This window comes from Azolla caroliniana, unplaced genomic scaffold, assembly GCF_043228905.1.
Source record: "Azolla caroliniana isolate FFs.n. ecotype wild unplaced genomic scaffold, voAzoCaro1.0.p SCAF_16, whole genome shotgun sequence".
Taxonomy (NCBI): domain Eukaryota; kingdom Viridiplantae; phylum Streptophyta; class Polypodiopsida; order Salviniales; family Salviniaceae; genus Azolla; species Azolla caroliniana.
In genome coordinates, this window is record NW_028230451.1 from 7,164,591 (window position 1) to 7,178,105 (window position 13,515).

The 13,515-nt window shown below is 38.3% G+C and overlaps 1 protein-coding gene across 6 annotated transcripts in view; it reads left to right on the plus strand.

Moving 5' to 3' along the window:
* The first annotated feature begins 4,434 nt into the window (after window positions 1-4,434).
* LOC147853879 (uncharacterized) overlaps window positions 4,435-13,515 on the plus strand; it is a 32,724-nt gene continuing 23,643 nt past the window's right edge. For 3 of the 6 annotated variants that reach the window (XR_015531212.1, XM_087332564.1, XM_087332563.1), the window contains exons 1-4: window positions 4,436-7,703; window positions 8,647-9,315; window positions 12,388-12,606; window positions 13,134-13,195. Coding sequence is in view for 4 of the 6 variants with exons in the window: in XM_087332564.1 (XP_087188690.1) it covers window positions 4,980-7,703; window positions 8,647-9,315; window positions 12,388-12,606; window positions 13,134-13,195 (3,674 nt within the window). In the remaining 2 variants the exon portion in view is untranslated. Of the gene's footprint in view, window positions 7,704-8,646; window positions 9,316-12,387; window positions 12,607-13,133; window positions 13,196-13,515 lie in introns of all 6 variants that reach the window. The other 3 variants (XR_015531213.1, XM_087332561.1, XM_087332562.1) reach the window with 3 other exon arrangements.

A 13,515-nucleotide genomic window follows, 5' to 3' on the forward strand; every position in this document is an offset into this window, starting at 1 on the left:
CATATGGCACCGTGTCATGTTATGTTAGCTCAATGTTCACCTAACTTAAGAATGGAGCCTAGAATACTTTTAGTGTCTATTCAATAGGGCAATGGAGTTTTTACATGATTCACACATTACATTCCGATTGATACCTTACGAAACTACACGAAGGATGGCACATGTTCCTCTAAATTCAATCAACATGCTAGACTTGGCAACACCTTCAACTTGCATCCCATATTGTGCGAAGATAATTGTTATTGTATTCCTAATATGCCCTTTGATAATGCTCAAATGCTAAGGTTCCCTCATTTTACTTTCTATCTATTTTTTTCAAAAGGAAATTTGGTGGAAATAAAAAGGAATCGCTTGATTGCATGAGACTATTGCAACTTTCAAAAGGCAACATTTTTTAAGATGCTTCAGCCTTCCATCATTCTTTTATTCAAAGCAAAAATGTTGATATGATAAAACCAATCCCAACTCTAATTCTCCATCCTTCAACCATTCAAATCATTATCACTCATTGCTTCAATGTCCAACACACAATAATAATATGTATGTATTTTCTACACAAAGTCTCCAAATGTAACATGACCACTATTTGATTGGCAAATCTAGTCTAACTTTGTTTCCCTTAAGATGGTCAATATCTTCATATACTTTATTCAACATAGCAACGGAATTTCTCCCAAAAAATGTGAGACTCCATATTATCATTTTTTTTCAACACATTGCGCCATTGGCATGCATTTGCCAAAATGGCACAAGTTTTATTTTTCATAAGTTGATCGAGGATGGTTCTCCTTTTCCATGGGAAAGTTTGCTTTCTCTTAGGAAGACTCTAAGTAAACAAGGGAAAACTTTCGACAAAATGCATATGTAAGTTTCCTTGCTTGTCAAAAATTACACATACATATATAGGGGGGAGTATGTGTGCGTGCGTGCGTGTGCGCGCGCACTCCATGAAAGTTGAGGCTCTTGATCCCATGAAATTTAATATAATTATAGCTCTTGATGAAAATTTATACTAGGTTATGGACGATGTAGTGTGGCAATTATTGTTTGCTCTTAAACAAGAAAGTATTACACATACATATATAGGGGGTGTGCATGCGTGCGTGCGTGAGCGCACACACTCCATGAAAGTTGAGGCTCTTGATCCCATGAAATTTAATATCATGTACATAACTATACCTCTTGATGGAAGTTTATACTATGTTTATGGACAATGTAGTGCAGCAATTAGGAAACAAATTTGGTGAAAGTATTTAATTATTGTTTGTTCTTAAACAAGAAAGTACGCATGTTTTAAGTAGTGAAATTAAATTTAACAATATATAAGAGATCACATTGTATAACATGTTGTCTTAAGTATTACTCTCTTGGTGTTACAATTATTAATCAATGATGATGCTGGGGGATCAATGTCACCACATGATTATAACAGTTTCACGTTTACCATTGTGTTTATTTATACTTACAAAAGTTTGTTGTTATAACCCATATGTACCTTTGGAGACATAACAAAAAAGCAAGAGGATTTGGATCACTAGAATGACCAAATCTGGTTTCTCGTTGCATTGACAATATTTTGATGAAATAATGCTCGCTCCCACAATTTGTCATTCTTCATGGATGCAAGAGAATGGGGGAAAGAAAGCCTTGGACTATGAGACTAGAGAACATATCATTTTATACAATGACCAACTTGTATAACTTGTCAATTTAGTGATTCGGATTTTAATGGTAAATATAAGCGAAGAAGCACATTGACAAGATGTGCATTGTATGTGACCATGTTTTGCCACTGATAAGTGTTAGGACGATGTCAATAAACGTTGTCAATTATTTGACCATATTTTCACAAGGCACCCTTGAGAATAATATCATGGATGGCCAAGACTACAATGACCAAATTTCAAGGACGTTCTCTAGAGTTATTGGTTGATGAATGTTCCCAACATTGTTTTCATTCAATTTCCCAAACCATTGCTTGTATTGTGCTTCTATACATTTGAAGATTTCTCAAATTTAGAGTACTTGTCCATGAATCTTTATTACATATTGGATATATGCACAACATTATGTGCTAAAGGATAATGTGGTGCACAACCTTTGTAGAGTACTACAATAAAATAGCATTGCATGTTTCATGCTTTGAATGAATCAACACATAACTGACTATTCTTGGGCTTTGGAAACAACTAACGAACATACAATAAACTTCATGCTTTGACATATGTGCTTAACAAGTACATACATGACAAAGTATAAAGCTACATGATTGGTTTGCGAGCTCTCTATGTTCAATATTCTCTTCTAGAACCTTGCCGTCGAGTCTATCAAAATGTTGGATGGAGTGCTTAGATTTAATATAAAAATATTTTACTATATGACATCAATGTGTAAATTAGATAGTTTTATGACTATACGAAACAACATTTGTATCCCCGTCTATTCGATGAAAACATGCAATTATATTAAGTGTATGTAAAATATGTTGCATCGATATTAGATAGATACTTTAATGTCACTAGTGACCACCACACGAGTTGTGTGACATAATAAAGCACCTGAAGGCAAGAAGCGCTCAACTGTAGAGAGAATCTCCATTTGCTCCATAAACATGATTGTCAAGTTAGTAGTTCCATATCCATCATCAAATGTGGAAGCATTACACGATTCCCAATTATGTCGTAGTTCCTAGCATCTCGAATAGAGAAATATTTTATCCACCTTTGAAGTTGGGCCATTTATTGTAATTGAGAAAATACACATCAACTTATTTTTAGATAACAATGTGACAAAATCTACCGAATCTTAGAGATGATATTGCTAGATTGGGAGCAACTAGACATTCTATGAAATGGTTAGTATGACCATCCATTCAAACAATGCAAAAGAAAAAACACAATTACCTATTACTATTTTGTGTTTATTTAGTGTTCAACCTATAGGTAAACACTAAATCACCACAAGTAAACACATTTGATCAAACAAAAATTAAGGGGTGCTAGTGACATTATAAGATCTCTCGCCTTCCACAATTAGACTTGCTTACATACAATTGTTTTCTAGTCTTAGTTTATAGCCATCATGATTTGTATGGAGGCTCTAAAGAGTGGCGTTACAAATGATTCGTGGTCACTCACATAAACAACATGATTTATACCACACGAAAACTTTGATCTAGCTTGCATAAAATTGCATAATTTATACCACACAAAAACTTTAATCGAGCCATCAATACTCCTTCGATAGGGGATATTGTAACAATGATATACCTCAACCATGTATTCGTGGCATAAACCAGTAAGTAGGTGGAATGAATGTGCATTAAGCATTTTCCATTAACAAAGGTTGAAGGGGCCATGCATCAACCACATCTCCCACCCTCCACCATTCTATAGACTCTTATGGGGCATAAGAACACCCCATGCTATAGGCTCTTATGGGGCATAAGAACACCCCATTCTATAAGATCTTCTAGGTCATAAGAACACCCCAAGCTATAGATTATTCAGGGGCATAAGAACACCTCATTCTATAGGCTCTTATGGGGCGTAAGAACAGACTCTTATGGGGCATAAGAACACCCCATGCTATAGACTCTTATGGGGCATAAGAACACCCCATTCTACAGGCTCTTTTGGGTCATAAGAACACCCCAGGCTATAGATTCTTCTGGGGGCATAAGAACACCTCATTCGATTGGCTCTTATGGGGCGTAAGAACAGACTCTTCTCTGGCATAAGAACACCCCATGCTATAGACTCTTATGGGGCATAAGAACACCTCATTCTATAGGCTCCTATGGGGTATATAAGAACACACGATTCTATAGGGCTCTTCTAGGGCATAAGAACACACTATTCTATAGGCTCTTCTGGGTCATAAGAAAGACACGTGTGGGGGGGGGGTTGGGGGTATCGAGTGGGAATTTAGGGAAAACCAAAAGCCGCAGCCAGAACACAGAGAGGACTCAGGAGGGGCATAATCACGAATTTCAGAAACCAGTGAGCAGTTATGGTATCTCCGCCAACAGACAGACAGAGCAGGAAGCCGTAGCAGTAGCAGAGGAGCAGGGCCATGGCCATGGCCAGGACCAGGACCATGAACAGGGAAGAAAAGAGGGATGGCTCCATGCCAGCCAAACGAAGCCTCCTGTTTCCAGGAATGGAGGAGCCATAACAATTCACGACAGCCACGCGAAGCCTCCTGATTGCCAGCAAAAGAAAGAAAGAAAACCTCTTCTATTCCAGGAATCCTACCATAATAGACTGCGCGGAACCGCCCCATGTAACCACGGGTATTATGTTTCTGCAGGTTATGGAAACGGTTTGATTCTATATAGGTTTAACTCTTAGCTCAAAGAGGCTCCCGTAGCGCATATTTTTTTTCTGAAATATTCTCCCTGTCTTAGTTATGGATTACTCTCAGGAAGAAGATCCATAAAGTTCATAGTTTGGAACAATGCAGGCTTCATCTCAGCAAGACAATCCTATAAGATTCTTGAACCCACAGTCAGGAAGAGACTAGTTTGGCACAGATTCTTAGAGCATTTCAGTAAGACATAGTGTGTTTGCATTGAATGCGTCTCAGGAAAACAATCCTCTCAGTTGAAGGACATAAAGTCGAAGTTAAGCTTAGCAAGGTTGTGTTTATCAAGGAGCTTCGAAGAGTGCACTAGCAAAAGGTTGTCTGGATTAGGGACGTATTGTATATTGCAGCAAGAGATTGTCTATTTTAGGGAATTATTCTTGGAAGATACTAAAGTAACTGGCATCAAGAGACTAGTTTGGGCGGCGAAGCAAACTTCTTTTTATCAAGAGTCATCTGAAGGGTGTTTTAGCAAGAAATTGTCTATTTCAGAAAAGACCATCTTAGACAATCCTTGAAGTTATTGATTGCAAGAACCTAGTGTGGGTCAGCAAAGTTTTGTTTTTTAATAGGTGTACCGAGAGATTTTCTACAAGAGGTAGTCAATTTTAGTAATGGATTCATCTCAGGACATTGATGCTGGAATTTACAGGTCGCAAGACCCTAGGTTTTCTCGGCAAGGCTCTGTAAACCGTAACTCATCTCCAAGGTACTCCAAAGTTGGCATTGAACGCAAAAGCGTGGTCCAAGAGTATGTTTATCCTAATTCCTCATCAAGGCAGTCCTCTCCAGATATTGGACGTCAAAGTTCAAAGCAAATCAAATCCCATCAGGAGAGTGCACGCCAAAGTTTGATCCAGAGATCTTCTCAGGATAGTGGAGGTGAAAACTTGATGCAACGATTGTCTTTGAATAGTGCACATCAAAGTTTGGCACATAGATCTTCTCAAGATATTGAAGATGGAAGTTTGATCATGAAGAGGCCCTCTCAAGATAGTAGAGGTAGAAGTTTGAGTGTGCCGAGATCCTCTCAAGATAACAGAGATGAAAGTTTGATTGTGCAAAGACCATCCCAGGAGAATGGAGATGAAAGCTTGATGCAGCGGTTCTCTTTGAATAGGGCACACCAAAGTGTGGGACAGAGATCCGCGCAAGATAATAGAGATGGAAGTTTGATCATGCAAAGACCATCCCAGGAGAATGGAGATGAAAGACCGATGCAGCAGTTCTCTTTGAATAGTGCACGCCAAAACTTTGGGCAGAGATCCTCCCAAGATAATGGAGATGGAAATTTTATCATGCAAAGACCATTCCAAGAGATTGGAGATGAAAGCTCGACGCAGAGGTTCTCTCTGAATAGTGCACGCCAAAACTTGGGACAGAGATCCTCTCAAGATAATGGAGATGGAAGTTTGATCATGCAAAGACCATCCCAGGAGAAAGGAGATGAAAGCTTCATGCAGCAGTTCTCTCTGAATAGTGCACGCCAAAGCTTTGGGCAGAGATCCTCTCAAGATTATGGAGATGGAAGTTTGATCATACAAAGATCATCCCAAGAGAATGGAGATGAAAGCTTGATGCAGCGGTTCTCTCTTAATAGTGAACATCAAAGCTTGGGGCAGAGATCCTCTCAAGATAATGGAGATGGAAGTTTGATCATGCAAAGACCATTCCAGGAGAATGGAGATGAAAGCTCGTTGCAACGGTTCTCTTTGAATAGTGCACGCCAAAGCTTGGGGCAGAGAGGATCTCAAGATAATGGAGAAGGAAGTTTGATAATGCAAAGACCATTCCAGGAGAATGGAGATGAAAACTTGATGCAGCGGTTCTCTTTGAATAGTGCGCACCAAAGCTTGGGGCAGAGAGGATCTCAAGAAAATGGAGATGGAAGTTTGATCATGCAAAGACCATTCCAGGAGAATGGAGATGAAAGCGCGATGCAGAGGTTCTCTCTGAATGGTGCACGCCAAAGCTTGATGCAGAGATCCTCTCAGGATGATGATGATGAACGCTGGAAGCAACGATTCTCTTTAGATAATGGACGCCAAAGCTTGATGCAAAAACCTTATGAGGAAGGTGCACACCAAAGCTTGATGCACCGATCCTCTCAGGATAATGGCGACAAAAGCTTGATGCAACATCTCTCTTCGGATAATGGATACCAAAGTGTGGTGCGAAGATCCTCTCTGGATAATGAAGATGAAACTTTGATGGAGCAGTTCTCTCAGAATAATGGAGATGAAAGCGTGATGCAACAATTTTCTCAGGATTATGGAGATGAAAGAATGATGCGGAGATTCTCTTCAGGTAGTGGGTTTCAAAATGTTATTCAGCGACCATCCCAGATGAGTGGACGCCAAAGCTTGATGCAACCGACATCATATCAGGAGAACGAACCTCAATCCTTAGTCTCTCCAGAGAGCGGAGGTCAAAGCCTGAGGTTACCATCATCCTCATCATATCAGGACAATGGACGTCAAAGCTTGGTCTCTTCAGAGGGTGGACTCCAAAGTTTTAGGCAGCAGTCATCTCGGGAGAGTGCACGCCAGAGCATGAGAGACCTAACATATGAGGACAGTGGATATCCAAACTTAATGCAACGGTCCTCTCTAGAGGGACAATTCAATATCGAGAATGAAAGTCAAAGCTCAATGCAGGGATCCTCACAAGAGGGTGGACGACAAAGCTTGATGTGGAAATCTTCTCAGGAGACTGAGCATCAAAGCTCGATGCAGCAAGAACCCAGGTATTCTTCTCAAATGAGCAGGAAAAAAAGCTTGGCAAGACAAGATTCTAATTATCCTCGTTTATCATCAAGACCTTCCTCACTGGAAAGTCAAGGATTAAGCGTCCAGCAAGAATCTAAACCACCAAGGGTTTCATCACTTGAGATTGATCATCAAAGCTTAGGACAAAAAGAGTTCATCCATCCTGACTCATCAGTTTTTGACAAGAGTGATAGTAAAACTTTAAGTCAAACATCTAGACAGTCTCTTGAAACTCTCAGACGTGAATCATACAATAGTAACACTGAAGCCACTGAATTTGGTCAAGATGACGAAGAGTCAATATATTCATTATCCCTAGGGCGGTTGTCATTTCAGCAGAATTTAACAAATGGGGATGACTACAAAGAGGTGGAGAATGAAGTACCTTTATACACAACCTCAGATTTACTGTCATCTCGTCACAGCTTTGAAGGAGAGGATCAAGGAGAAATGCAGGTTTATATGGAACGGGGATCTTTTCTAAATGAAGATAGGAAGGAATACAATCAACAATATACTGATGGATCTCCAGAAAAGCACCAGGATGAATCCCGTGACCTACGACTTGAGGTATACATTCCGTTGTGTTGGTATTTGTTTTTTTTGTGTCAGGTTTCATGACTTTGTGCTTCATCTCAAGCTAGTCACATGAGAAATAGAACACATAACTGTGCACTCCTTTTAGAGTAAATAATCCCTGAAGATAATGGAGCAGAACATGGAAAAAAATCCCAACTGAATGAGAATACCTTTTTCTATTATAGTTATCCTCAGGCATTTCTGCATGTGATAGCCAGTTGTTTTTCACTTTTCGAAGAATTCTCTCTTAGGTAACCTTGGTCCTTGTCAAAGTTGAATATAGTGTTTCTTTACTTGAGAAGTCAGTAATTCTCTTATTACTTGAGAGAAAACCAAATTTGGTGGAAGCTCAAATCACACATTTTTGAAGCAAACGAGGTTTCTTTTGTTATTTTGGAATGCATTACAAGGGGTCTGGATACTTTGTAATGCTGGAGTATAGAAAGAATGGAATAGGTTTCAAATGAATTCTGAATACCAATATCCCCCTGTTATATTAAAGTTTTTTGGTTTGCATATTGCATTACTTTTTTCAATCCTCTTTGATGGGCTATTCTTCTATTGTCAAAGTATATAACCTGCAATATAGAACTATAATAAAGAATCAACTGAAGTGGCGTTGAACTAAGCCCTAATATAGTTATAGTGTAATTTGACGCTGTTACAGTGACAGTTTCGACATTCATTAATTTGTAACCTAATGAAGGAAGATGGGTAGTAGTACCTATCTTATTGTCCTTTGCTGCCACAGATATTCGATGTATAGAAGATACTGTGATCGCACATGGAAAAATAAGCAGCTTCACTTTAGTGAGGACAGGATACATATTTAGGTAGTTGTGTCAATGTCTATGAATGTTGTGGGTAATGTTGAGTAAATGTACTGGAAACAGCCAAAAGCTTAGCTGATATTGTGGATGATAATAAGTCACAGGATGTAGACGAATCCAAAGTTGGGGAACAACAGAGTGAAGTATTACCAAATGAAATCTCTACACCCTTTGGGAGTGAGCGTAAAAGTTTGGTGCAAGATTTTATTTATCCAACATCTAGGAATTCTTTTCGAAAGAGCATTTCACCAACAGATGAGGGTGTTGATCAAAGAACAGTGATCCCTGACATAACTAATCAACGTCGTTCATCATTGAGGCTTTTTTCTAGGTTGAGCATCAACAACACGGAGAATGATTTGACAAAACTTCAGAGTCAAGAGTTAATGTATTCTCCATCATTTTCCAGAGTGTCCTCAAAACAGGAATTTGAGCTAGAAACAAGCAAGACCAATTTGCAGAGTATACCACAAAGATCTGATGGAACAGATTTTTTAGCATTAGGAAGGAAATCATTTCAGAAAAACGTAAGACATGAGCATGATCAAGGGGAAATTCATCCTAAAGATTTTTCCTTTATAGATTCAGCTGCGAAATCTAATGATCAAGTTCTTGAAGAAGAGAATAATGAGGATATGCAGACATATATGGAGTTGGAATATGGTGCTCCATCACATGAAGGCCCAGGTGATAAAATTTCTAATGAAGAATATGCTGATAGAACTCCTGGAGTCAAACGCCAGCACAAGTTAAATGACACTAATCTTGATGAGGTATACAAAGTTTGGCGCCTACTATGATTTGTTAGGTGACAAATTTTTTTGTGGATTTTAAATATAAACTGCGTATTGCATTGCTTTTTAAGGTTTTTCTTGTTTGAGTTGAATTTTTGAAAAACGAACCATTAAGATATGCATCATTATCAAACATTACCTTATTGAAAAATCGATTGCTGTGGATCAGGCAGTAGACCTTGATGCTTGTAAGTCAGTTAGTCAGGAAGCCTCTTTAAAATGTTAATGCTATGTTTGATCAGCAGTAATAGTAGAATTTGTATTTTATTTTTCTTGTCTTTCTTTTCTCCAGTTCACATGATTTGAAAAAGGAACTCCAATCTTGTTAAAATCAGAACTAAACAATGCCTTTAAGTACAAAGAATTGAGTATTTCAATTATGTATTTTGATGCTGATTTTACAATCACCATGTTAAGGACTATTGGATGACTTCTCTTCTAATCCGGATTTTGTTAAAAACCATAGTAGATGTAGTATAAGCTGCATTTTGTGGAAAACGCAAGATCTGTAATTCTCTTGATTGTACTTCTCGTTGCCTTCGCGTGAGAAGCTTGATTTCTCTAGATAGATTGTTCATAAGCAAGATGAATTCTTTTAAGGATAATACAAAATTGGCTTTCCTCTGGATTGACCTATGCTAGAGATCTTCTGAAGATAAAAGTTATAATATATCTAACTTGAGAACCTCACATGCGCTGAAAACCAGATTCTTTCGTCTCTTTTTTTATCTTATTTACTTTTATATTTACTGAGTAATATTTATTCTATTGTGATTTGTTGTTATCAAAGACGAGACAACATTTAAGATGTAATCTCTTGTTTGGTCTTATATTTCTTTCTTTCTGAGGAATTTGTCAATTGTGTCATCAAGGAGTGGAATCTGAAGAACACTATGTTTGTCATTGTAGTATCTTTTATGAAATCAGAGGGAGATACCATTGCCTCTTTAAACAAGGCTTTGGCCCACTACACAAGGTAATGGAATATGAGGACCAACGACGCCTAGGACTTTTCTTGCTAGAGCTCAAGAGACATTGGGAAAAGTTGTTGAAGAATACAGCCACACAAGCTCATCCACAAAGAACAAGCACTCCTACTAATCCTACAAGTCCATCATGGGATACACAAATGAGCTCCAGACCAGGACATAACAAAGGGGTTACAATTGAATGGGCAATAGTAATTTGCCGTGCACGTAGGCCCCGCCCCCATGGACCACGACCTCGACACCCTTGTCATCGACAGATAAAAGCCATTATCTCCCGCCATCATAGGTGCTTCCCTCGCTTCGGAGACATTTCCATTCTGGATTGACCTATGCTAGAGATCTTTTGAAGACAAAAGCTACACTATACCTAACTTGAGGATCTCACATGTGCCAAAAACCAGATTCCCTCGTTTCTTCTCTTTTCATCTTATTTACTTTTATATTTACTGTGTAGTATTTGTTTTATTTTGATTTGTTCTCAAAGACGAGACAACACTCGAGATGTAATCTCTTATTTGGTCTTATAGGCCATTTTGGCCTCTTAAAAGACGTTAATATATCTTTCTTTCTTCTTTACATCTATCCTATGGGATGTGCAGTGTGATAAGGCAACTGTGAACTTCATCACATCAGTTAGAGATTGAGGTAGGCAGATATGCACGAATACCTCTAAACGAAAGAATTGATCAATTCTGTCATTAGAGAGTGGAATCTGAAGAACACTATGGTTGGCACTGTAGTATTTTTTATGAAATAAGAGGGAGATACCATTGCCTCTTTAAACAAGGCTTTGGCCCACAACCCAAGGTAATGGAATATGAGGACCAATGATGCTTGTGGCTTTTCTTGCTAGAACTGAGGAACCATAGGGAAAAGTTGCTGATGGACAACTTTACAGCCACACAATCAACAAAGAACAATCACAACTTTCTTTAGCCCCATGACTCCTGCTCATGTTACTTGTCAATCCAGGGCTACTCAAATGGGCTCTTGACCAGGACATAACAAAGGGGATACGATAGATCAGGCAATAACAATTTGTCACGCACATGGGCCTTGGCCCCATGGACCATGATCTCACCACCCTTGTCCTTGACAGTTAAAGGCCATTATCTCTTGCCATTGTAGGTGCTTGCCTCACTTTGGAGACCTCTCCATTCTGGAGCAACTTATGCTAGAGATATTTCAAAGAAAAAATTACAATATATTTGACTTGAGAATCTTATATGTGACGATAACAAGATTCTTTAGTCTCTTTTTATCTTATTTACTTATTTACTTAGTAACATTTATTTATTTCGATTTGTTGTTCGCAAAGACGAGATGGCACTTACGATGTAATCTCTTGTTTGGTCTTATAGGGCATTTTGGCCTCTTAAAAGAAATTAACACCTTACAATCAGGTGAAGTGGAACTTTGTGAAAGCCTTTAAGTTGTGTATGCGCTCTCCACAACATTGGATCTCATATTTCCTGGATTTACTGGTAAACTTCTTAAGGATATACTGTTCACTGATATTTTGGCCCTCGTTTCCCTCACACACATTTGGTTTCCAGCACTGGCCATTAGTATCATTTGTAACAATGCCATGGAGAGATTAGAAAACCATCATTTGGTTCTTAAGGATATACTGTTCACTGATATTTTGGCCCTGGCTTCCCTCTCACACATTTGGTTTCCAGCACTGGCCATTAGTATCATTTGTAACAATGCCATGGAGAGATTAGAAAACCATCATTTTCACAGCAGATTTACCTCACCCCTATTCCCCCTTCCTTTTCTTATGCCTTTTTAAAGATGTGTCTCCATCTTTGCCATGGCATGATCATTGAAATGCCAACAAAGAAGAAATTCTGGCTAAATGCTGCCTATCATTTCCTTGTCCTTGCATAATTTTGTGATGCACAAATAGCTTATGCTTTGCTATTTCTGCTTATATCGTACTGTTCCAATCATCATCTTTAAATCTTGATTTTACACACTTTTTTCCTGCCTTGCTTTCCTTTTGTCTCAACATTTTGAGTTTAGCGTATTCATTGTTTTTGAGGCCTAATAACTGCAGAATCAAGAGTCAATGCATTCTTCATCATTTGCAAAGGGGCATTTTGAAACAGCCTTTGAGATGGAATCAGATGGTAATGATGATGAAGGAATGGAGGAAGAAGAGGATATTGAATATCTACCTTCAGCAGCATCTGCTGGTGAAATTTATGATGAGGAAGATCTTGATGGATCCCTCGAAGAAAGACAAGAAGATGATGCCAGTGGCCAAGATTTCGAGGTATGATCTTGATTCTATAAATATATGGCTTTTGCCACCATAACCTGAGTATAGCTTGGCAATTAAGTTGTTGAAACTTCCTATTATTGGAACCTCGCTGATATTTAACATTGAGGAAGAAAGTACTAGACTTTTTGGTCATTGAGCAATTATGTAAATGTAATGATGTGGAAAGGCATGTAGGTTTTGGGGGTTTCCCCTTTTGGGACTTGGGATAAATGACCTGGAGTATAGATATCATTAAAAAATGCATATTACGTACTAGAATACTCTAGTCATTTTCGCAATTTGTTGTTTTTGACTATATTTCAGCTACACCGATGTTAATGGGCAATTATGTGCTGTACATAAGCGGCAGATGTCTCTATATTGTATTAGAACAACCTTACAAACTCGCTAGACCAATGTTAGGGAGTGCAAACTTATTTTGGTTTAAAATCGTATTCTTGCATCTTTAAATTTATAGAATCCCATAGACGGTATTAAACATGTTGCATGTAAGTATTCTTCTCGTTGGGCTTTTGCAGGATAATGATGGACCAAGTGGAGGTGAATGTGACAATCAATCGGAGCATAAACTCCAATCAAAGTAAGAATTGAAGATATACTAGATTTGCTGATGAAATTGACAGGCTTGCACTTAATTAAGTGTAGAGGTCGTAATTAGGTATGAGCCTGCTTCAGTTTCGGTTTTATTTGGTTTCTTGGCCTTGAAACCAAAGCGAATCAAACTGAACCATTTATATGTAACAAAAATCAAACCAAACTGTTTAAGGAAATGTTGAAACCAAACGCAACAAAAACCAAACCAAAGCGTTTAAGGAAAAGTTCAAACCAAATCGAATCATTTTATCACAAGTCTAAACCAAACCATTTAGCTCAAATTAATTAAACAAAAAAGCATCTACC